Genomic DNA, 24,961 nt, shown 5'->3' on the forward strand with positions numbered 1-24,961 from the left:
TTTTTTTCATAAAAATAACTAAAAATTAATACATCATTTTAATAATATTTTTTTTAATTATAAACAACTTCTATATTATAATTAAACATTAATATTAATAGTATTATTAAAACGATTTATATTTATTTATTTATATTAATCAAGTATGAAAATATTCTTTTTATTGAAAAATGTTTAATTGATTTTTAAACATAAAAAACGTTTTTAGTAATATTATTTAGGGCAGTATAGCAAAATAGCCAAAATGAAACTATAAAATTTGTGTTTAGCCTACGTTTCACAACTTTAGAGAAATAACCAACAGGTTTATGTGGCAATAATTAAGGTATGATTTGCCCTTATTTATTAACAAATTCGTCATTTTCTCTCTTATTTTTTTCCTATATTTTTTTACATAAAAACTTCAAAAAACCATATCTATCTCATATGAACTCGAAATTGAGTGATTCCAAATTCTACGAATTCGTGAAGCCGAGATCTTCAAAAATAGATGCATTGTGTTTAATGAAAAATCATGTTTAATATCATAGATGTAGAAAAATCACGTTACTACCTTAAATATGGAAATAACTGAATTTTTTTGAAATTATCAAAAAAATAAATGGAAATGTAAATATGATGCATTAAACATAATTTTTCATCAAATAAAATGGGTCTATTTTTGAAGATCTCGACGCCACGAATTTGTAGGATCTGAAATCACTCAATTTCGAGTTCGTATGAGAAAGATAAAATTTTTTGAAGTTTTGATGCAAAACAAATTATTTGAAAAAAATATGAGAGAAAAAGTACGAATTTGTTAATAAATAAGGCAAATCAGACATTAATTATTGTCACATAAGTCATTTGGCTATATCCCTAAAAATTGTCAAACGTAAGCTATATCCAAAATCACATGTTTAAAGTGGCCTAGTTAGTTACAAATCTCTATTACTTATTGCTTGACTATAATATCAAAGCTAATTTTAGTAATTATTTTGTTATAAATTTTTCGATAAAAATATAAAAAAAATGATTCTACATTTTGGAGAAGACACATTAATTCAAATTTTTTAATGGTTAGTACCATTTATTTAACAAATTTGATTGATTACGAATAGTTATTTGTGTTGTTATAAAATTTTAATAAAAAAATATTTTCAAACATGATTAATATAAATAAATGACTATGAAATCGTTTTAATAATACTATTAATGTCTAATTATAACATAAAATTCGTTTATAATTTAAAAATTATTATTAAAAATGATATTATTAATTTTAAGTTAATTGTATAAGAAAAACGTTAGATCATGTTTAATTTGAGGTTTTCATGTGAATTTCCGTTAGATTTAACGGATTTATTTAACTGTGGAATTGCAACCTAACATTAGGTATTTTTTTAAACATAAATATTTTTTTTAATTTTGTGAGGGTGACACGTGTCATTTCATCAAATTTAACGGCTCGGGTACCAATGGAGGAACAAATTCTTGACCTTTCCCGTAACTTTTAAAGACCGGATACTTAAGTATTACAACCGGTAAACATGAGAATATATTTGTATTACTTGAAGCAGAAGATAAACGCATAATAGTACAGAGTGATGATCAATCATGAATATGTAATGATCAAATAATTAGGACGCAATGGTTGTAAGAAATTATTATGAAATACCAACTTTGCATACTTTTCATTCAACTTGATCAGTCAATTCAAGAAGTAGGCGAGAAACCAAGAAAATAGAGACATTGGAAGAAAGAGAACCACATGATATATAAATATCAACTCGATAATTCAAATTTTAGGACAAGAAAATTCCAGTTCTGACCAAGTCAGCATATATGACATTATTTTACAAACTTATCTTAAATAAATTTTTTAAAATTAACAATTTGTTATAACAAAATTGTTGGTAAAATTAACAATTTCTCAAGTTAAATAGCTATTTTTTTAATCAATTTTTTTTTTTATCAATTGATACCCCAAAAAAAAAAAACAACAAAACTCACTGCATCAATTTTTTGACGTTGCCATTGCATGGATTCACTGTTTTTCCTCAACTCAGTGTTGATTAAATTTCCAGATTTTTTTTTTATGAAGATTAGAAATTTATGGCTGTCAAGCAATGACAGATCCAGAAAAGATCACCAAAAATGTAAACTTTTAGGGTAATTTAAAAAAAAAAATCTCCAAGTGAGACTAATTTGTAAACTTTTAGGGTAATTTAAAAATAAAATAAAAAAGGCCAAAAATGAGCTATATTATCCTCATGAAAAGAAAGGAAAATGAGAATCTATTTTTATTACTTGAAGCAGAAGATAAACGCATAATTATGTAATGATGAAAATCAGAACAAACCGTGTGCTGTTCACTCACAAATTTCTGATTGAGTGATATATCTACAGAATAAGAAGTAATATATCTACAGTCTACAACAATCACTAGTAGTAATATAATTCACACCAATATACATAGAATGGAATATTTAATGTGTTAATTAATCGTGTGTGGATTGGGTTGGTTCATCGAATGCGATTGAGGTGAGCAAAAGGCTCGGGGTTGGCTTTGGGAGCAGATTTAGCGACTTCAGGGACGCCAAACACGTTCCAGAACCGTAGCGTCTCATCCCCCGCAGCCGACGCCACCGTGCACCCATCCGGGCTCTGAATACAAAACCAATCACAAAACTTACTTCTCTTTCTCTATTATCCACAAACAATGCACATATCATATACGTATTATCGTTTTAATTTACCTGAGCCATGTAGAGAACTCTGGAGGTGTGGCCGGTGAGCTCTGCCATCTTGACCATGGACGGGTACTTCCAGAGAGTGAGCTGGTTCTGAGTGAAGCCGTGGGAGCTCAGAAGCTCTCTCTCGTTCTTGTTCCACAGCAGAGCGCAGACCTGAGACCCGGTGTCGACCGAGTTCACACAAGCCCCCGTGTGAGTGTTCCACATCTTTATGCACCGGTCTCCCGCGCCCCCGCCCGAGGCCAACAGGTTGCTCTGGAACGGGCACCACGCCACGGCCTTCACCGCTGAAGTGTGGTCCGACAGCCTGTGAAGCCACTGAGTCGACCCCGGCCCCGCTGACGTGGACGATGATGACATGGACCGGTCCCAGATGTGGAGGAGGTTGTCGTTGCCTCCGCTCGCCAGCTGTCCCCCCGAGGCCGACCACTTGAGGCCGCACACTTCTTGCTCGTGCCCTCTGTAGGTCTCCACGACGTGGGCCCGCACGCGGACGTCGTTGTCGACGATCAGGCCGTCCATGCCGCCAGTTGTCAGCACGTGGCCGTTCCACGCCAGCGACCCCACCCTCTGCCTGTGGGCCCCGCTCAGGGTGCGGAGCTGCCGGTTGGAGGCGGAGTCCCAGAGCTGGACCCGCGAGTCGTTGAGGCCCACCGCGATGTGGCGCCCGTCCGGGGCCCAGCTGACGCTCGTGACGGGCCCGCTCTCCTCGTCCACCGTGACGAGCTCGGAGGTGGTCCCCTCAGTGGCGTCCCACAGATATACGGTGCATCCCAGCGCGATCGCCAGAACGTTGCTGCTACCCCAGTCCAGCAGGTTCAGATAGTAGTCGTCCACCAGATCCGGAGCGTCCAAAGTCCTCTCCGAAGACTGAACCAAACAGCAATCAGATCACAAATCTTCTCGAGTACACAATTTCTCAATTATAGTAACATCAATCAAGTAGTACCTGAGGAATGTGTCGGCGGGACTTGAGGGGCTTGTTGCTGTTGGTGGTGGTGTCGTTCGAGGCTGCGGAGAAATGTGGAGGGAAAGCGTCGACGGGGGTGGGAGGCTTGTTCTTGAAGGCGAGAATGCGGCCGCGGTTCATGTTGAAGGTCTCGGCCAGCTGCTTGCGATACGCCTCTCTCGCCGGAGACGACGATGCACTTACCGGATTCTCTTTGTCTTTCCTTCCCTCCGTCAGCATGTAGTTAGCGTAGTCGAAATCCATGGCCGATCTGTTGGGGATGAATCTGTCCAGCTGAAAATGTGCAATGGAAAGAAAAAAAAACCCAAAATCAACAATACATTCATCTATATGATCACTTTTCATTTTCTCCAAAGAAAACCGGTTCTGAATTTATAGAATGACTGCCAAGATGTCAATTTGTAAAAAGCCCTAATACCCCCATTTTTCCAGTAGAAAAACTATATCAGCAATAGATTCATCCATATGATCACTAATAGAGGATAATCCATTTCTTCGAGTCAAATCAGTTCCCAAATTGAAGATTCGTCACCAATATTTAAGTTTTACTCAGCAATTCGATAAGAAACCCTAAAACCCCCAAATCAACAAGTCACAAATTCGTAATTCATTGTGCAATCAGTAATCGATTAGAAAATCTATTCATCAAAGTCAAAATCAGTCCCCAATTCGTAGACTCGCCATCAAGATATCTGTTTTACTCAGTAATATGAAAAGAAACCCTAATACCCAAAACCGTAATTCGTTGTGAAATCTGTAATCAATTGGAAAACCCTAATATATACAATGGGAGTACGAAATGGCTTACGTTTTCCCGGGAGTTCTTTCTTTGAAGATACTGCTCTTGAAGAGGGCATCGAGATCGGGTCTTGAACATCGAAGACGAAGATGACGAAATAGACTTCACAGATCCTGCATCCATATCTTTAACAGCAAATATATATAGAACAACAGATATATATATATATATAACAAACAAACAAAATAATGAATCAAAGATAAACGTAAATCTATTCCTGCAAAAACAGAGTTAGTGAAAGCAAAAACAAAGCAGCGAGAATCGAGCGATTCGAGAGCGCGTTGAAGAGAGCAAGCAAGCGAGAGTAATAGCGGGATAGAGATTGTGAATTGATTTGATAGTGAGAGTGTGAGAGGATTATATATAGAGATTAGAGATGGGTTATTAGGGTTTTAAGAAGCCAAGGGTTCAACAAAGATGGACATCCCACCGAATCCTATGTATTCCCACAACGGCTACATTGAAATGTGTCCGTTGTATTGATGCTTTACCAAAATACCCTCCATGTTTTTTGGGAAATGAATCCGTAATGCATTCATTGTGCATCCGATTCTTCTCCTAATTTATAATATGGATTAATGACATATTTACCCTATTATTATGGTTATTGTATCAGTGTGGTACACGAACTTTTTTTCTATTTTAATGATGTTCAAACTTTTTTTTATCACTTTTAGTCATTCCATCAATTTTTTGACTATTCTGTCAGATAAGTTGGCACATGTTGCACACGTGACTGAATAAAGAAAGGTAGTACAATAATCTCGCAATAAGCAACTTAAATAAAAGAATAAAAGAGTTTTAATCCAACAACGATGATTAAACGAGTTGTTGATTATATAAATATCCTTATTAAATAAAAAATAGAAAAAATTTCCATAGCCAAACGAACAAATCTCAAGATATTGTCATGGTCTCTCCGATTCACGGCGGAGGTTATGAATCAATTTCTATCAATTTTCATAGACAATAATTTTCATAGTCTAGCTTAAAACAAGGTTTCGAATTTCGAGAGAGAGATGATCAAAGTCATTGGTGATGATGATCGCTACGATTGGAGTGACATTGAAGAGTTGGTTTATTGCTTCATTTCTCTCAATTCGTTTCATCTTCATAGTGTCATTAGAAACGCTTTTCTTATTTTGTGTAATTTGATTTGATATGATCAAAAGAAAAAAATGTACTACATCCCATGCATGACTACTCTTGATCATTTCTCATATTTTTCTCTAAAAATACAAATCAAGAAACAAAAATTTAGTTTTTATTTTTTTACAAGGGAATATCATCATCAATTCTATTTTTAATAGTCAAAGGCTTGTTATGAGAAGATTGGTCATCGACATGCAATATAACAACGTCCTCCCTAATCGGGGAAGAGCTTGGGACCACGGTGGCGCTCGATTGGGGCTCAATGCTTGTTTTTTGTGGCTCGTCTAGACTCACGACTTTGTGCTCTTTTCCTTTTCCCCACAAGAATGAGTAAATCCCCGATATGATCAACACCATGCCAATCAAACTGCATTTGAAAGTAATTATTATTATTATATATATGAAATTAGAAGAGAAAACAAAGTGGATGCAACTTAATTAATTAGAAATAACAAAATCGTACGTTCCAACGCGAAGGGCTTCACCGAGTAGGAGCGCCTCAGACACGCCCACGAATATAAGAGTGAGAGGGTTGAACATTGAAGGATAAGTAGGGCCTTGTTTCGAAATCGCCCATAAAATTAGGCAAAATGTTGCGGCCGTGGCTAGTGATCCCTGATAACCACAAATTAAGAAAAAAAAATTAAATATATATAGTAGTAGTTTATTTTAATCAATATTATAGCAATTAATATTGGTAAAAGCTTCATAACTAATCTCACAAATGTAAAATTCTTATATATATTGAGAATAAAAGTAATAAGATTATCATATGTAAATGTTTATGTACTATATATATATATATATATATATATATATATCATTTCCTTAACTATGATTAAATTAAGGGACATTTCCATTTTTCTATTTTTTTCAAAAATTTATCAAACTAGGACTAGTAAAAAAAAATCTTTTTCTCGATGGGCTGAGCGGGAAAATAGAAAGAAAGAGAAAAAATAAGAGATTTTATTAGGGAAGATTGTAGGTTGGTAATTAGTATGATGGTATAATAAGTAAAATTTTGTGTATCTCTCATTTAACTTTTTTTTATCGGTCCTAATTTGGTAAATTTTTTAAAAAAGTAGGAAAATGGAAATTGGCCTTAATTTAGTCCTGCTTTTGGCAATTTTCCTTATATATATATATATATATATATATATATATATATATATATATGTAAATAGCAATGAAATAATAAACAGATAGCTGACCGAGTAAACGATGGTGATAAGTTGTAAATTGAAGCCCAATTTCCAAGCAGCTTTGTGAGAGTCCAAACAAAGGCCCACAACTAGTGATTGAATAGACGCTATAATACACGTCAGCATTGTTGCCGTGTACTTGAATGGGAACACTTTCTGAAGTTTAACCTGTGCAAATAAATTAAGCTAAAGAATAATATTTTGTACTACATAAAGAAAAGTGTGAGCTAGTTAACTTATTAGTAGAATATATGCATACTTGGACTATAAACCAGACAGAATAGGAGATGCAACTTCCGACCAACAAGAACGTGCCACGTCCCCAATGACCGCCGGCGAATTTGGCGGCGGCGGCGGTGACCGGAGACTTGTGGTGGTGGCCGATGTGAAACTCGTGTCCCGAGTAAAGGCTTGTCGTGAGAGCTCCGGCGAGGCACAACAACGCACCAAAGCTCTTCAATTTCCCTGCCTTCGTCTTCACTTTCACCTCCTCTATTCTACACACACATCAATCCATATCAAAACAACAACAAATAATATGATGCAAGTTATATTTGTGGTGAAAAAACCAAATTAATACATACCTGGTGATGATAGAGAAGAGAAATGTGACAATTGGAATTAAATTAAGGAAATTTGTTGCATATGTGGCCGTGGTGTCTCGGAGACCATAGAAGAACAGTCCCATTGCAAACGTTATGCTGCAAAATATAATAATTCTAAAATTAAACATAATAATTATAACAAAAAAAAAAAATTAGGTAATTAGTCAATTAAAACGTTTGAGATTGTTATATAGTCAACGTAGGTAATTAATAACAAACATGACGTGATATTTTTTGTTTGTTTTTTCATTGAAGTAAAATGGTAATGTATTTACGTCAATTTACACATGTAAATACATGGACGTGGTTGTTTATCTATATAGTAATGTGAAACCGTAAATAATCTAATTATAAAGTGAAATGTTGAAACTGACAGATGGATTTTTTTTAAGTGGCGATTTTTTTAAGATATAATTCTAGCTGGTGGACCAAAAAGGCATACATAATTATAAATAAAATGAGTTAGACATAACTAATTTTAGATTTCACTTTGATGTAAAGTGATGTAGAAAGCCTTATTCTCCGAGGAACACTTTTTTTTTTCTTCTTTGAAAACAAATCTCAAGAGTACCAAATGCAGTGTCCTTATACATTGATTCCATATTACAATAGTATACATTATATCTGGCGTCCTCAGAATCATTATTATTTCAACTCTTTTTTTAACAATCATGCATGTTTCTTTTTTTCTTTGATATCAGATGGTTCATAATCATTAGAATTTACAAAGAATATAATATCATAGTACTAGAAAATAGAAATTGAATCTTTTATGAACTAATCACCATTGCCATCCTTTCAGAATAAAGGTTGAGGAGGTAGAAGAATCAATAGAAAAGAAAGAAGAAAAAAAAATATTTATCTTAAAATGGTAGGATTATAAAAATTTGAATAATACTCTCTTCTTTTATTCTACTTAGTGACACATCAAATGCTATTATTAGTATTGCATTGAACCCCTAACCATGATTTGGATTATTTGTGTATATATATATATATATATATATATATATATATATATATATATATCTTCTCAGATTTGTTATAACTGCTTTGAGACTTTAATATATAGAGAAGCTTTCTCTATTTATCTTTGAATCTTCTAGTTTAATTCCTATATATAACTAATAGATTTACAAAATGGCTAAAGTTAGTCTAAATTGATAAAATATCACCAAAATTTACAAAAATGTCCGTCAATCTATAAATATATTATATATATTTACCATTTCAATAGTTCTATATAGATACCAATACCATGCATCTAGTATTTAGACAGTATTAAAATTTATTATTTTCTTGAAAATTTAAAAATATTGCATATTTTTTGCTATTTTCTTGGTTCCAAGTATATATATATATATATACATACGTTTTTTCAATCATGAATGCGAACGTTTAGTCTTCATATTTGTTCATATGGAAAAGAGAAGAAAAACTAATCGAAAAAAATGATAAAGAAAGAGCAAGAATAGAAAAAGAAGAAGATGACACGATCATCTTGAGAAAGAAGGAGAAATCTGAAAAAAAGGAAAAAAAAAAAAAAAAAAAAAAAAAGATTGGTTACCCAGTTAAGGCATTGAGGAAGAGCCATAGCCAAACCGACCAACCAAAGCTCTTTACTTGACCTCTGCCAACTCACAATTATCATAAAAAACCCACGTAATTACCATTTCCATTTTCATGACAGCGAATATACGTATATATATATATATATATATATACATACCTCTCGAAGTAGAAAGCGAGAGGAGCGACGAAGATGGCAGCGATGACGTGGCGGTAAGCCATGAGAGCGAAGATGAAAGTGCCTTGAATGAGTATGAGTCTGGTCAGTAATTGCATTCCCGTCGCTATTGCCTGAACCAACAACATTGCCAGAACCAACCTCGACCACTTCAACCACCTCTTTATCACCATCATCACTGCTTTCATCTCTCTATCTCTGTCTCTCATATCATATGATTTGAAATGATGATAATATATGTGTGTGTGTGTGTATATATATATATATTTATTTTCCAATGAGAAAGAAGTGGCGGAAAGGAAAAGGGAGACTGAAACGGTTGTTTACACGTATTGCCTTTTCTTTTTTTTCTTTTTTTCTGATGGGAGAGAGAGAGAGAGAGAGAGAGAGAGAGAGAGGGCTTTTGTCCTTTTCTGAATTATTATGGTTTTTTCCAGAATCTGAAGCTAATGCTTTCGTTGAGAGAGTTCAGAGAGATATTTAATTTAATTACAAGGGTTTGGGCTTTGGAAAATCCAATGGAACAGAGATATTGCGACACACATGTACATTCACTCCCTTCCTATTTATACATACATAATTAATTATATATATATATATATTTATATACATTTTTTTTTATAAGGCGATCATAATGCTGATCAGTGACACAATGACACACAGTTAGTGTCTATTCCCTATCAAACTCTTTTGCTTCATTTTTTTTTCTTTTCTGTTTTTGTGTGTGTTTCAAATTTGACCGCCTTTGACCCATTTAATTTTTTCTTGTATACTGAAAATGACTCTACACGAGTTGTTATTTGCCGAACTTCCTGCTATGTGCGTTTGAAAACAATAGCAGCAAATTATAATATATGTCTGTGAATTTTGTTCGAATTACAGGTGTTTGTCAAATATCTAAAATCAGCCACATAAATTATATTGTTTTAAGGAGCTAATTTTTGGCTTCAAAATAGGTGAATGAGTTTTAGATGTAACTTATTACGAAGATGCCGGCCATTCAAATCGCACGTGCTTTATGCATGTTTGATTTTCTTCGTTAGCAGTTCTAATTTAAAGGTCAATATCATCGATATGATCAAAATAAAAATAAACATAATAAAAAAATCATCAACTTCTATATTATGCGATTCTATTTTTCTGACTCCAACATGGAATGAATTATCAAAATAACATTTTGGATTTTTTTTCCCTAAAGTATAGTACCTCATTTTTTTATTTTTTTATTTTATTTTTAAATATCTATTAGATGTAAAATTGGCACAGCAGACCCTTCTTTTAATGTATGCCTTTGACACGCATTGCTTTGCCTTCACATTCTGCTTCCTCTCACTTCTATTTTTGCTACCTCTCACTTACAACTTTCTCGAAACCCATATTTTCAAAATACGATTCCAATTTAATGAATAAGATAATTATATTCAATCTAAAAAATAAAAGGAAAACAAAAACGGGCATAAATAATTTTAATTTACTTTTTTGCCGATCCTCAAATTTTTATATCTATCTAGTTATCTTTAATTTTGGAATTTCGCATTTCAGTAATACTTCATGAAATGTGTATGTACTATTTAAAAAAAAGTAAACATATTATATATTAGTGTGTATATATAAAATTGGTGTAGTTAATTAACCAATTTGTTTAAAACTTATCTTATCTAGTTTTCTAATCAATTATGGTAAATTTTAAGGTGTGATTTCTCTCGGTCAATGATCACAAATTTTGAAAAAAACGCGATTTAGATTTAATATTGTGAGGGTTTAACACAATAATAAGCAACAAGGAGGATATGATTAGAGAAATAGGCAAAAACTATTGAAGAAATCGATTGCTCGATCTTATTATGAGTGAGTACAAAGTCCGTGTGGTAATGAGAAGTAAGATGACATGTATAACATCGCAAATGTCGTAATTGTGGCTTTAGAAGCCAATGTTCATCTCGAATTGATAGTTTGAACTCGTAACATATTCATTGATTTTAAGTATTATTTTCTGCTCGTGATTCAAAGCTTTAAACTCATTTTCTTGTATTCTACATATCAAATCTTCACTTATTCTTATTTATTTACATTAAGTATCATTTTTTTTTTCTATCATGTCTGCATTGGAAAGAATTGAATAAATCGAACTTACAAATAAAGTTTGTGATTGTTAAAGTACATTTAAGCATCAACTGATAAGAAAACTAGTTACAATTTTAAGTTTTCAACAAGGTTTAAATTCTTAAAAAAAAAAAAATAACAACCGTCATAAATTTCCAAACAAAATAATCCTATAGATATTGACATTCTACTTTATTTATTATTTCTAATACAATATCTCTCTTCTAATAAGTCTCCCTTGTGATTATAGGAGATTAATATGAATCCCCACGATTAGTGTGGCTCTGATTAGAAATAAAGGCGTCAAAAAAAGATACATGAAAGAAATCAAAGACTGTAATTACTACTGAAACCAGCAACAACAAAACAATATAATAATATTAATAACAGTGATAATAAAATTAATTAATAATATGGTTTTATAAACCGCACGCACGGCATGATGTCATTTGAATCCGTTTATTGTGTCGATACATATGTATGATGAAAGACTTGTTCTTTTGAAATATAAAACGGGACGTTAATTTGTGAAAATATGCTTTAATAAAGAAAGGTATTCATTCATGGAAAATTAATATAAATAATTTTCCTTTTTTTTTTTAATAGTGAGCAAGACTTGTAGTTGTAGTTTTCGCATCAATATACAAATAAATAGAAACCCGAAGGAATCTTTTGCTGTATTTTGGTCTCATCTATAACACTAAACAAACACTAGAATCTGAAAACACCAAACTGGCAAGCAAATACATTGCATCACTGCCCATTAATGGGTCGACAAAGTTAGAGGATGGTCGTTTTCCTGTGTTTAATTTTCCACTAATCGTAGCCAAAACCCAAAACTATCAACGTGAGGTTCGGAGTTAGGCAAATCCTAGGATCAATCATCAAAGCGTAATAAGAGATTATCGTCAACCAAATAGGCTTGGGACTATACTATATCCGTGTGCGTGTTGCATATTGCATGCATGCATGGCATTGGTATAGTCATTATTTAGTCATTGATCGTCATTATGCTATTCTTGAATTAAAAATGATATGGACAGTTTCGTATGTATTACATTTATTGAGAGCGTTCAACGTTGTTGAATTTTTAGGATTAGATAAAGACAAATCATCATTCAAACGATTCTATCAAAATGCGTATTATATAATGAGGTTTGACTAACCAAATTGTTTCTTCCCAAGTTATTGTAGTTAAGGCGTTTCTATTGAAAATTGTGTTTTGACATTTACCTACTGATTTACTCGTTATCATTTATTTACCGAACAGAAAATATTGTCAACTCAATTTTTATTTTTATTTTTTTGGTCTTATACAGTAACAACTAACAATTAGTTAATGCGATACGTTTGAAGAGAAAAACATTTCTTAATGTTGAAAACCACTAAACTAATAAGATAGGAATTGATGATTCGATGTTCCATTCATTATTTTAATTGAAATGATAAGGGTTTTAGATTATAAATTTTTTTTTCCACTATGATAGTTAGACATTTTCATTTTAAATATTCGTCGAAGTCTCGGTGTCCAACTTAATAAATAATTATATAATGGTTCATTGGAAAAATAGTCAACTTAAACGTTTGATATTGCTAAATATTCAACGTTTGATAAATCTTATATAAGTAACAACTTTCATATATATACGATGTAAATCTTAAGTAAATAACAACTGCAATATATTAAATCACATAATAATTTATGACTATTTACTTAAGATTTACCAAACGTTGATTATTTAGCAATATCAAACGTTTAAATCGGTTATTTTTCTAATTTTTTGTTATATTAAGCGCTAGACTCAGCTAAAAACATGTAATCTTAATGTCACAAAACCTTGGCCTCAACGCCTAATCCCCCCACTTAGACTAACCATGGCCATCCTAGATGCCACTTCTTAAAATCCAATAAAAAGCAACTTACTGAAAATATTTCAATTTCATGCTTAATTAGTAGAAGTATATGCTTTTAAAACTTGTGTGCCGGTGGTATACAAGTGTATTCCAAAACTCGGTAGATGTTTTCAATAATTATAAGTAAAAACAATCATCAAAGATAAAATTGTCCGAATTTTAATCAAAATCAAGTCTAAATGTTGGGAGTTAAATCGGTAATTTTGACCTCCATAATATTAAGGTATACATTTTAAAATTTCTTATATATCTTTTATGTTGAAAAGTATTGAAAAAATTACTTATAGTGTTGAATTTGAGCTTAATCCTATATTAAATTTTGGTGGCCTTGTCTTATTGGTCTAATCCCTCAAAATTCAAAAGTTTTTTAATGACACGTTTTTAACAAAGCGCATTTATATGAAAAAAAGCGTTGTCAAAGATTTTTGTTTGTTTGTTTGTAGTAGCGATGATTTGCGGGAGACACGTCTTCAACTCAATTGTCGTCTCTTTGTCAACTCGTGACACGCATCTAGCTTAATACGGTTGGTCAGCGAAATTTGAACTTCAAAATCAAGAGTATTGTTTTTCAATTTAATATAATGAAAATAGATATTACATTAAATATTAAATTACTCGTTATTTTCATTTTGGGGCAGTGTAGCAAAATAGCCAAAATGAAACTATGAAATTTGTTTTTAACCTACGTTTCACAACTTTTAGAGAAATAGCCAACATGTTTATATGGAAATAATTAAAGTCTGATTTGCCCTTATTTATTAACAAATTCGTAATTTTATCTCTCTTACATTTTTCCTACACTTTTTTTTACATAAAAACTTCAAAAAAACCATATCTATCTCATATGAACTCGAAATTGAGTGATTCCAAATCATACGGATTCGTGACACCGAGATCTTCAAAAATAGATCCATTGTGTTTGATGAAAAATCATGTTTAATATCATGAATGTAGAAAAATCACGTTACTACCTTAAATATGGAAATAACTAAAATTTTTTGAAATTATCAAAAAAATAAATGGAAACGTAAATATGACGCATTAAACATAATTTTTCATCAAACACACTAGGTCTATTTTTGAAGATATCGACGCCACGAATTTGTAGGATCTGAAATCACTCAATTTCGAGTTCGTATGAGAAAGATACGAATTTTTGAAGTTTTGATGTAAAAAAAATTATTTGAAAAAAAATAGGAGAGAGAAAGTGACGAATTTGTTAATAAATAAGAGTAAATCATACCTTAATTATTGACACATAAGTCATTTGACTATATCCCTAAAAATTATCAAACATAGGCTAGATCTAAAATCACATGTTTAAAGTGACATAAATAGTTACAAATCTCTTCATTTTGTCTAAACTTTTGTTGGTGCATAAAATTGTAAACTTGTTTTCATTGGGATTTACTCTTAGAGCCGGTTTTGATGAAATAATATTGTCTCATATAACTCGTTTGAGTTGCGTCATTTATAGGTTGAAAAACCATTAAAGACGAAATTTGTCTAAATTTTAATAAAAAAAATTGGTAGTCTTGAATATTAAAAGCAATGTTTTTTGTTTTTGTTTTTTTTTTAGTTTCTGAATAAGATAAAGGAAATTACATTATTTTCTTTTAAACACAATTTTTAAATAATTTTGTAATTAACTAGGCCACCTTAAACTCAAGGTTTGAGATTTAGTATACGTTTGAAGAGTTTTAGAAAAATAGCCAATAATATTAAGTGACACTGGAGGTAATGAGTTAAAATTCCACATTTGCCCTTAAATATATATAACGGTTTTTTTTTTATAGATTTATCAATTTCTCTTTCTTGTTTTTTAATTCGTCACTTTATCTCTTCTACTTTTTTTTCAAACATTTTTTTTCATCAAAACTTCAAAAATCCATATCTATCTCATACGAACTCGAAATTGAGTGATTCCAAATCCTATAGATTTGTGGTGCCGAGATCTTCAAAAATAGATCCATTGTGTTTGATGAAAAATCATGTTAAATGCATTAGGTTTACGTTTCTATTTATTTCCAGATGATTTTCGAAAACTTTCAGTTATTTCCATGTCTAAGGCAGTAACATGATTTTTCTACATTTATGGCATTAAACATGATTTTTCATCAAACACAATTGATTTATTTTTGAAGATCTCAGCGTCACGAATCCGTAGGATTTGAAATCACTCAATTTTGAGTTGATATGAGATAGATATGGTCTTTTTAAGTTTTTATAAAAAAAACAGTGTAGAAAAAAAATAGAAGAGTGAAAGTGACGAATTTGTTAATAGATAATAGCAAATCAGACTTTTTTTTTTTGACTTAGCAGTCCGTTTGACTATATTTCTAAAGTTTTGCAAACATTGACTAAAAAAAAAAGAGGTTTGTTTTTTACCATATTTCTAGAACGCCCATTTTTAAAATAGTAGATGTTTTAAATCGTTTAAATATAGTGTTTTTATTTTCTAAACCGTTGACGATTATAAATTTAAAACAAAGTTCAATGCCCAAAACAGCTAAAAAATTATCTTAAAGAATATAAATATTCATAACTTAAGAAACACTATTTTCATAATAAAAATCTTTAATACGATTGTTTATTTTTTTATTGTTATAAAAAACACTACATTTTAAGAGAAAACCCCCCCCAAAAAAAAACTTAGGTGCAGTGCATTTTAGTGCATAGCGACGGAGAAAGACACGGGCTTCAAAAACAAAAAACAGCCCAAGAGAGGCTCTGGGCCCATTGAGTGAAGCCCGTAAATCAACAGATACCCTACTTCAATATTAGGGTTTAAAGCCACCATTGTAGTTCTTATTTCACAAGCTCGGAATCAAAGAGAGTTCTTAGAGACGCCGTAACGAGGTTGTAGCGATGAAGACGATCCTCTCCTCCGAGACGATGGACATCCCCGACGGTGTCAAGATCAAGATCCACGCGAAGGTGATCGAAGTCGAAGGTCCCAGAGGAACGCTCGTGAGGAACTTCAAGCACTTGAACCTCGACTTCGAGCTCATCACCGATTCCGAGACCGGAAAGAAGAAGCTCAAGATCGACGCCTGGTTCGGATCCCGGAAAACCAGCGCCTCCATCAGAACCGCCCTCAGCCACGTCGAGAATCTCATCACCGGCGTCACCAAGGGCTACAGGTACAAGATGAGGTTCGTCTACGCCCATTTTCCGATCAACGCCTCGATCTCCGGTTCGAGCAAGGCTATCGAGATCCGAAACTTTCTCGGGGAGAAAAAGGTATCTACTTTTCCTGGGATTTAGTGTTTATATTTATTTAGGGTTTCGACGATGCGTTGTTTATTTGTGTTCTTTCAAACTAATAGTGTGTATGTTTCAAATGAGATCTGGAGAAAATGTAGTGAAAATCATGCTAAGAAGCCGTTAATAATAAATCCGGAATGGAAAAACCGAAATAGAAAAAAGAAAATGTTGATCAGTCTCGTAAATAAATAATGACAACGCAGAACGTCGTCAATGGCTTCTTGGGCATACCCAAGTAGTTCGTGTTGTTCATCATCGCTAAACTCAGCCATCACTCGTTTCTCAAGCTCGTCCATTTCGCGTCAAGGACAAGGCTTGGCTTCTTTGAGCCAAGTTGGCTATTATGTTTGGAAACTACGCCGATATACATTCTCAGTTCATTCCCTACAGTGTTCTCAATTGGAGCTGTGTTCAAATGTTAAATTAAATAGTCCATTTGGGTTGTAATATATGTAACTTCACATGTTTGTATGGTATAGACATTTAGCTTGTTTGCAGTATTTGGAAGACTGGAATTTGCATATATAGTGTGTGTGTGTATATTATGATTGTGTTTCAGTGGCTTATGCATAATTGAGTGTGATTTTTAATTGTGTTTCAGGTGAGGAAGGTGGATATGCTTGACGGCGTGACAATCACTCGGTCGGAGAAGGTCAAGGATGAGTTGGTTTTGGACGGAAATGACATCGAGCTTGTTTCTCGATCTGCCGCTTTGATCAACCAGGTCTTTTTTCTAATCCTAATAGTCCTAGAATTGTTGATGTGAGTTTGATTTCCCAGTTGGTAACGATGTTTGAATTTGTGATGAACAGAAATGTCACGTGAAGAAGAAGGATATCAGGAAGTTCCTTGACGGTATTTACGTGAGCGAGAAGGGAACCATTGTTCAAGAGGAATGAGCAATAGGATAGAATGTGTTTTTTATGATTTTGAACTTCTATTTGTTAAGAGTATGTGTCTGTTGCCGAATCTGTTTGGATTTATTTTAAACTTTTTTGGGGGATTAATTTCAGTTTTGATTGACCACAAGTTTATTAAGGTTAAATGTATTTCTCCTTCGTCATCTATGCTATGGTGTTGTGTTACTAGTTTACAAATTTTTATCATCTGTTATTTTATTTTGGTTGCTTGTGATGTTAGAGTATTTTCTGAAAATGGCGTTTCTTATTCATGCGTTAATGAATGATTGATTCCATGGCTTGTTTCTCTTCTATGATGAAGATGGAATGAATGTGAACGGCTATATGAATCCTAAATCATGGCATAAAAGGCTAGCTGGTTTTCTATAAATGTTATGTGTTATAAACTATTAAGTATTAAACTTTATGCTATACCCAAATGTGCCCAATAATCCTGTGTCCAGGACTATAAAGAATGAGGTTTTGTGGGCAAGAATGATTTTGTTATCGTGTGGACCAGAGAATAGGTGACTCTGACTGACCTGAAGGCTAACTCTCTACGTAAGTCTCTACTTTGTCCTTTCTCATGCTCTCTCTCTCATTACTTTTGTCCTCTCTCATAACCAACCAAAAACTCACCGGCAATCATTCATTACTACAATAAGTACCAACATATTATATTCCTCTTTACCTTCATTCTTCCTCTCAGAAGGTCTCAGAAGGCCATTGCCATCAAAATGAGTCTCTTCTACACTCTCACGTACCTTGTTCTTCTAGTCTTGACGGCAAATCCACGGCTAGTCCGCTCAGGAGGACCAACGGTGAACGTGACGAAGCACATCTCATTCCCAAAGCTCACCCAAGAAATCAAGCTCCTCGGAAGCGCCCGAGTCTCGGAAAACGGAGCCCTCCAAATCCCCGACCCGTCCCAAGGCTTGGACCTGAAACACCAAGCCGGCCGAGCCATCTACGGCTCTCCGATCCGCCTCTACGACCCCGACTCCGACACCCCCGCCTCGTTCCGGTCAACTTTCTCATTCCGATTCGAGAACCTCTCCGCCGTCCCCGCCGGAGGAAGCGGTCTGGCTTTCGTGATCGTCCCGGACGAGTTCACGGTGGGCCGCGCGGGCCCGTGGCTCGGGATGATCAACGACGCCTGCGACGACGACTACAAAGCCGTCGCGATCGAGTTCGACACGCGATTCAACCCGGAGTTCGGCGACCCGAGCGACAACCACGTCGGGATCGACCTCGGAACCATGGTCTCCGCTCGAACCATCAACGCCTCGCGCGTCGGAGTCTTCCTCTCGGACGGGTCGCTCCACCGCGCGTGGATCTCCTACGACGGCCCCGCCCGCTCCATCGAGATCCGCCTCGCCGGAGACGGCCAGGGATTCCCGTCGGAGCCGCTCTTCTCGGGCCCGCTCGACATAGCTCCGTTCTTGAACGAGTACATGTTCGTCGGATTCTCGGCCTCCACGGGCAACTCTCTCGCGCAAGTCCACACCGTCGAGTCCTGGGACTTCACCTCCGCGAGCTCGGCTTCTCTCCGGTTCCCGTCCGACAAGACGTGCCAGAGCAGGATCGCCGTCGGTGGAGAATCCGCTTCCAAAGCTCCCGGGAGCTTCTTGATCTTCACCGGCGCGGTGGTCCTGGCCGCCGCGATCCTCCTCAGCCTCTTCTACAACTGGCGACGGAGGAGGAGCAAGAAATCTCCGGCGGCCGAGCCGGAGATGCTAAGGAGGCCGACCCCGCCGAACAAGCCGAGGAAGTTTTCCTTATCGGAGCTCTCGACCGCCACGTCGAGCTTCGACGAGGCGGAGATCCTCGGCCGAGACTCGAGGGGCGCGTTCTACCGGGGGAGGCTCCCCGACGGCTGCCACGTGGCGATCAAGCGATTCTCGCCGGAATTCGCCACCTCGTCACCGGTCGCCAAGCTGGCGAAGGAGGCGGGGAAGGCGACGAGGCACCCGAACGTGGTCCCGATACGAGGGTGGTGCCGGGAAAAAGCCGAGTTCTTGGTGGTCTACGAGCTGTTCCCGAACGGCGGTCTCGACGGCTGGCTATTCGGGGCCGGAGTTCTGCCGTGGACCCGCCGGCTCAGGGTGGTCCGCGACGTGGCGGAAGGTCTCGCGTTCCTCCACTCGAAACGGATCGCGCACAAGAACCTCAAGCCCAGCAGTGTCTTCCTCGACGCGAGTTTCAGAGCCGCGGTCGGAGATTTGGGGTTCGTTCTCGCCGGAGAAGACCTGTCGTCACGGAGGTTCGAGGAGGCGGTGGCGAAGAGCGTCGACGTGTTCGAGTTCGGGGTGTTGGTGTTGGAGGTGGTGGCCGGAAAACGGAGATCGGAGGAGGTTTTGGAGACGGCGTGGAGGCTCCACGAGGGCGGTCGGAAGTCGGAGCTGGTTGACCAGAGGATGGGGAAGATGCTGAGAGTTGACCAGGTCGTTAGGGTTTTGGACATCGCGTTGTTGTGCACTCTGAACCGCTCGAAAGGGCGGCCGGAGAGCATGGAAGAGGTGGTTGAGTTGCTGAGCTCAGAGAGGGCGGTGGCGGCCGAGTTGCCGCCGAGTCGACCGGTTTCGCTTTATCCGTATAATAGTATGAACGCCGGTCTCTGCACAACCTACTCTTGTGCCTCCTTCAACTGATTTCATATATTTCTTGTTGTGCAAGGAATCTGTTTGAAATCATATGGGATGGGTTTCAAGTTTCAACTTGATCTCAATTTCATACTCACTTGTCCACGAATTAATGAAAGCTGTTTAAAATTATTTTTATTTTAAAATATTTTTTTTGGGTGCTCAAATCAGCTTGATTGAAAATGAAATGAAATTAATGACTATCAACATGAAATTAAGGATACTATTCAAAATAAAATTGGGTAGCAGTATTTTCGTCCAAATCCCACCATTACGAAGAAATTGCCGATGATATCAGATGATGCTGAATTCAGCAGTCCTGATCAATTTAATTTCAATCGTAGTTATTTATTTATTTACAGTCCTGAAGGAATTGCCACATGTTGTGAGTTTGACATTACCATTCTAAGTTTTCTTCACCGAAATATGTTCTTAGAGTTTATCAATTAGTGCAAACAAATTTTTCATAGTTCGACCGTGTTCACGGAAAAAACTATATAAGGACAATTTTGTATGTAGTTCTGAGATAAAAGAAAAGAGCAGGGAATATTTTTAACAGAAATAAGACTATTGTATTAAATGGGATAATAAATTACAATGCATTCCTTGTATATAAAGTTGATATGATAAAGAAATTATTCCTAAACTATAACATTTTTAATACTTTAATATCAAAATCAAATGAGTCGAAATTAATTAAAAAATGTAACTTCTTTTGTACGTGTTAATACAAAAATATTCTTAATAAATATTTGTTTATTTTTTTTGTATTTAATTTTATTATTTATTTAATAGTCACAAAAACAAAATTAGAGATCATTTCGTGAAATTATAAAAAAAAAATCTGAAAAAGATTGGTTTGTTTGAAAATTCGTTTGAAAATTTATTGATATTTTTTTTATATGTCAATAAATGTTTTCAAATGACTGTGAAGGCCGGGTCAAAGTATAAGCTCGGGCCCAGATTGCATATAGACATAACCCAGAAACGATTTTGCAAATAGGCAGTCAATGCCTTGTTTGTCCGACAAGAAACGATTTTGATACACAAGTAACTACCGAGTATAGAATACAAAGCCATTTCTGTAAAACCCAAAACCCCAGAGAAATACGAGCACCATGAACAAGTTGTGCAAGTCCTCCAATTCCCTCGCTGCCTTGAGGTCTCTTCGGAACCTTCGAGACTCCTCTCAATCCGCCCAAATCTCGACCCTGATTCGCGGCAAATCGACCCCTCTCGTCTCCGGCGGATCTTCTCTTCTCGCGCCTCCGTCTCATGCCTCCCTCACCGCCGTCAGATTCATGCGAACCACTCGCGATGGTTCCAGGTTACTGATTCGTCGATTCTTCGCTGTTTCCAGTTTTGATTGAGCATATCTAGGGTTTGTGATTTCAAGCGCCTGAGAAATGATTGCGTTTTATTTTTCGGTTCTTGAATATCTAGGGTTTCAGATTGTACAAATTCAATAGTTAAGTGAACCTATGAAATAAAGAGAATGGAAATTCGTACGTGTACGTGTGAGAAATGTTCTTGGGCCACAGAAGATAAAACGGTTGATCATGGGTTTCAATGAATATGAAAGTGCTTATTAATTGTTTGGCAGATCTCATGAGATTACGCCTCCGATGAACTGGGGTGTTCGGATTGTTCCTGAGAAGAAGGCTTTTGTGATCGAGCGGTTCGGGAAGTATGTCAAGACTCTTCCTTCAGGAATCCACTTTTTGATTCCCTTTGTTGATCGGATTGCATATGTTCATTCCTTGAAAGAAGAGGCAATTCCCATCCCAGACCAGTCTGCAATTACTAAAGACAATGTCAGCATTTTGATTGACGGCGTTCTTTACGTTAAGGTAGAGTAGAGAATACAATATATGGGGACTGTTCATTTGATGGCCATTTCTAATCGGGTTTTGGAGAGTTTTCGCTTTTTTTTACTTTCTTTGTGTGTGTGTGTGTGTGTGTGTGTGTGTGTGTTTGTGTAACTATGTATTTGTTTTGCAGATTGTGGATCCTAAATTGGCTTCTTATGGGGTTGAGAATCCGATATATGCGGTTATTCAGCTTGCGCAGACGACAATGCGAAGTGAGCTTGGGAAAATCACTCTTGACAAGACGTTTGAGGAAAGAGATACCCTTAACGAGAAGATTGTCGTAAGTTTCCCTCTTTCTTTTCTTCTGGGATATGATTTACTGGGAGAAACCGAAAAAAGAAAGAAAATAGCAACTGATATTGTTGCTTACATTTCTGCAATTGTGATTGGTTTGGTCATTTAAGTTTCGAATTTCAATATCAACTGTTAGAAAGTGAGATAAATAGTAAGTAACAATTTATCGTTTCGATGAACGGGCTACCAATAGGAAGCATTGTAATAATTGGATGAGAAATTTATTTCCTCTAAAGCTATATGTGTCCTTTTTCTGCTATTTTATGACGAGACCGTTGATCTTGAAGTAGCTCGAACGTAAAGTGAACTTTGCGACGATACTGTATCGCAGGAATCCATCAACAAAGCTGCAAAAGAGTGGGGCCTTGAATGCCTTCGTTACGAAATAAGTAAGCTGCTACGTTCTGTGTATAGCGTTTTTCTGTCCATTTACAAGTCATCATTCTCGAAATCGATACAAGCTATGTTTCTCCAGGGGACATATCTCCGCCACGTGGAGTGAGGGCAGCTATGGAGATGCAAGCAGAAGCAGAGCGCAAAAAGAGAGCCCAAGTTCTCGAGTCAGAAGGTATTGATGTTGGATTTTTTATTTTATTTTTTTATATATATAATTTAGTCTTATTGGATTTCAGATCCATATCCATCTTATTGACCCGACGTTAAATTTTTGCAGGAGTAAGGCAGTCCAATATCAATGTCGCAGATGGTAAAAAAAGTGCTGTGATCTTAGCATCAGAAGCTGCTAGAATGGATCAGGTCAACAGAGCACTAGGCAAGTGATGACCCAGATTACTACTTAATGCAAAACATGTTAGTAATTATGCTGAGTGCTAGTGCATTAAAAAGACGATTATCCTCAAGAGTTGCACTATTCTAGATATAAAGTATGTCGCTTTACGAACTCTATTGCACTGAGTCAAAAAGAGTTAAAGATAATGGATATATGGTGCTCAGCTCTTGGGAGAGCTTTGTTTTTTCCATTCTAGTCGTGTCACTAAATCATTGGTCAATTTTGTAAAGATTATTTCATCATTTTGTTGAAATTTTGGATTCTTAATTCATGGGTGACACATGTTTCTTCGGTTTACAGAGAGCTGTAGACTTATATCGATGAAGTTGCTCCGTTTTTCACAGAAATTTTTGGTTAATATTCTACAGGAGAAGCGGAAGCCATTCTTGCCAAAGCGAGAGCGACTTCTGAAGGTCTTGTACTTGTATCGAAGTCCCTTCAGGAAACCGGAGGCGTAGAGGTACGATTTCCCCAATATGTACTGAAAAGCTTTGATCCCCTTTGGCATAGCTCTCTCTCTCTATATGGTCTCGTAGCCTGTTATTTTGCTATACATATGAACGCTAGGCAGACTTGTATGCGATATCGATATCCACACGAAGTTAATATATGCGAGTTTTTTTCTCGAGGAAATATGTTGGTTAGTGCGTTATTTGGGCGGGTAACTAATGCTGCGGTGTTTATGATTTACAGGCAGCGAGTCTCAGAATTGCTGAACAATACATCCAAGCCTTCAGTAACATTGCCAAGGAGGTAAACGCTGATTCGATTCGGTAAATGGTTTGTTTGAAATGTTTGAGAAATGTTAAACACAGTGATTTTGGTACAGGGCACAACAATGTTGCTACCAAGCTCTGCTTCAAACCCGGCCCACATGATGGCACAAGCTCTGACAATGTACAAGAGCCTTGTCGGCACTGTTCCCAAAACCGGATCTCCCATTGGGAAACTTGAAGAAGCTGAACACTATAACACCACCACCGTCGAATCGAAACAGACGATTCCCGATTCCACTCGAACGCAAAGCACCGATCACTTTAATGGCCCCAAGTTTTCGCTGCAGAGTCCCAAGAATTCGGAATAGTGCGCCCATTTAATTGCGTTTCTTTTAACACATTTATCTGTCAGCTTATCGAATTCCATCAAAAGTTTCTTCTGTTATTACTCAAGAATTTTTTTTTCCGGCAACAAATGTAGAGACTTTCCATGTTGTATGAGCGATTAGGAAGGCTTGGGCCTTTTCCAATAACAGATTGAGCAGATGCACTGTCAATTCTTACATTGGGAAACCTTAATCATTGAATTATATTCTTGTTTTGGATCATTCCTCTTCTCTGTGAATGAACTTTAACCAACACTTACTTTTCCGTTTCTCACTTTTTTTTTTTGAAGGTTTCCGTTTCTCACTTGTATGCATGCAAGTTGAATTAACCCACCTATGATATTTCGAAACTTAAATCAAATTTAAACGCACAGAAATCATGCACGGTAATCAAATCTGTAGTTGGAAATGGCATCTCCTGAAGAAATATTCTATTATTGTTTATAACTCATTTGACTATGACATTTTGTCGATTAATTTTTTTTTAAACACAATTAATACAAGAAGGCTAAAATACATAACAAACATCTTTTGCTAGGCGACGGAATCGACAACACTATCATCACAGGAGACCGTAGCACTGCCACGAGTTGGAATACTTTTAAGGATAAATTACACTCACGCCCCCTGAACTTTTGACCATTTAACAACGTGGTCCCTACTTTTATTTTTGAGATTTGTAAATAAATAGCCACTTAATAAGGTCTTTTAAAATAATAGCCATAGTTTTTTTTTTATTAAGCAATTAGCCCAAAAAAATTAATATACCTAAAATACCCTTTTCCCCAATTCATCCAATTCATCAGAGAGAGAACCGTAACAGAGAGGCCAAACCCAAATCAACTCTATCCCTGCGAATCCCATTCTTG

General features: G+C 35.9%; 5 protein-coding genes across 6 annotated transcripts; 3 read left to right on the plus strand and 2 right to left on the minus strand.

Annotated features, from left to right (window-relative positions):
* Positions 1-2,432: 2,432 nt before the first annotated feature.
* On the minus strand, positions 2,433-4,897 carry LOC149380515 (cell division cycle 20.2, cofactor of APC complex-like). Its single transcript, XM_089603529.1, has 4 exons — positions 4,514-4,897; positions 3,685-3,978; positions 2,739-3,605; positions 2,433-2,646 (listed from the first exon to the last, which is right to left on the minus strand). Exons 1-4 carry the CDS (start codon positions 4,625-4,627, stop codon positions 2,506-2,508), a joined length of 1,416 nt encoding a protein of 471 aa, XP_089459655.1. The 5' UTR covers positions 4,628-4,897; the 3' UTR covers positions 2,433-2,505.
* Positions 4,898-5,704: 807 nt separating this feature from the next.
* Positions 5,705-9,432, minus strand: LOC149380516 (WAT1-related protein At5g64700-like). 2 transcript variants are annotated; one of them, XM_089603732.1, is made up of 7 exons: positions 9,193-9,432; positions 9,031-9,093; positions 7,443-7,559; positions 7,118-7,355; positions 6,868-7,026; positions 6,120-6,271; positions 5,705-6,023 (listed from the first exon to the last, which is right to left on the minus strand). In XM_089603732.1, the coding sequence occupies exons 1-7, from the start codon at positions 9,417-9,419 to the stop codon at positions 5,777-5,779; spliced, it is 1,203 nt and encodes a 400-aa protein (XP_089459858.1). In that variant the 5' UTR covers positions 9,420-9,432; the 3' UTR covers positions 5,705-5,776. The 2 variants fall into 2 exon arrangements, with proteins under 2 accessions (XP_089459858.1, XP_089459859.1); XM_089603733.1 differs by lacking the exon at positions 9,031-9,093.
* Positions 9,433-16,014: 6,582 nt separating this feature from the next.
* LOC149380517 (large ribosomal subunit protein uL6z/uL6y) lies at positions 16,015-17,591 on the plus strand. Its single transcript, XM_089602597.1, has 3 exons — positions 16,015-16,470; positions 17,096-17,218; positions 17,307-17,591. The coding sequence occupies exons 1-3, from the start codon at positions 16,096-16,098 to the stop codon at positions 17,391-17,393; spliced, it is 585 nt and encodes a 194-aa protein (XP_089458723.1). The 5' UTR covers positions 16,015-16,095; the 3' UTR covers positions 17,394-17,591.
* Positions 17,592-17,938: 347 nt separating this feature from the next.
* Positions 17,939-20,159, plus strand: LOC149380518 (L-type lectin-domain containing receptor kinase VIII.1-like). The gene is made up of 2 exons (XM_089602599.1): positions 17,939-17,954; positions 18,106-20,159. Exon 2 carries the CDS (start codon positions 18,131-18,133, stop codon positions 20,042-20,044), a length of 1,914 nt encoding a protein of 637 aa, XP_089458725.1. The 5' UTR covers positions 17,939-17,954; positions 18,106-18,130; the 3' UTR covers positions 20,045-20,159.
* Positions 20,160-21,026: 867 nt separating this feature from the next.
* LOC149380519 (uncharacterized) lies at positions 21,027-24,314 on the plus strand. The gene is made up of 9 exons (XM_089603798.1): positions 21,027-21,362; positions 21,639-21,885; positions 22,037-22,186; positions 22,532-22,589; positions 22,676-22,768; positions 22,874-22,972; positions 23,359-23,450; positions 23,684-23,743; positions 23,820-24,314. The coding sequence occupies exons 1-9, from the start codon at positions 21,154-21,156 to the stop codon at positions 24,072-24,074; spliced, it is 1,263 nt and encodes a 420-aa protein (XP_089459924.1). The 5' UTR covers positions 21,027-21,153; the 3' UTR covers positions 24,075-24,314.
* The last annotated feature ends 647 nt before the right edge of the window (positions 24,315-24,961 follow it).

The sequence above is a fragment of the Urtica dioica genome, chromosome 12 (assembly GCF_054948205.1).
Source record: "Urtica dioica subsp. dioica isolate 48M chromosome 12, U.dioica_male_clone48M_v1_H2, whole genome shotgun sequence".
Lineage (NCBI taxonomy): Eukaryota > Viridiplantae > Streptophyta > Magnoliopsida > Rosales > Urticaceae > Urtica > Urtica dioica.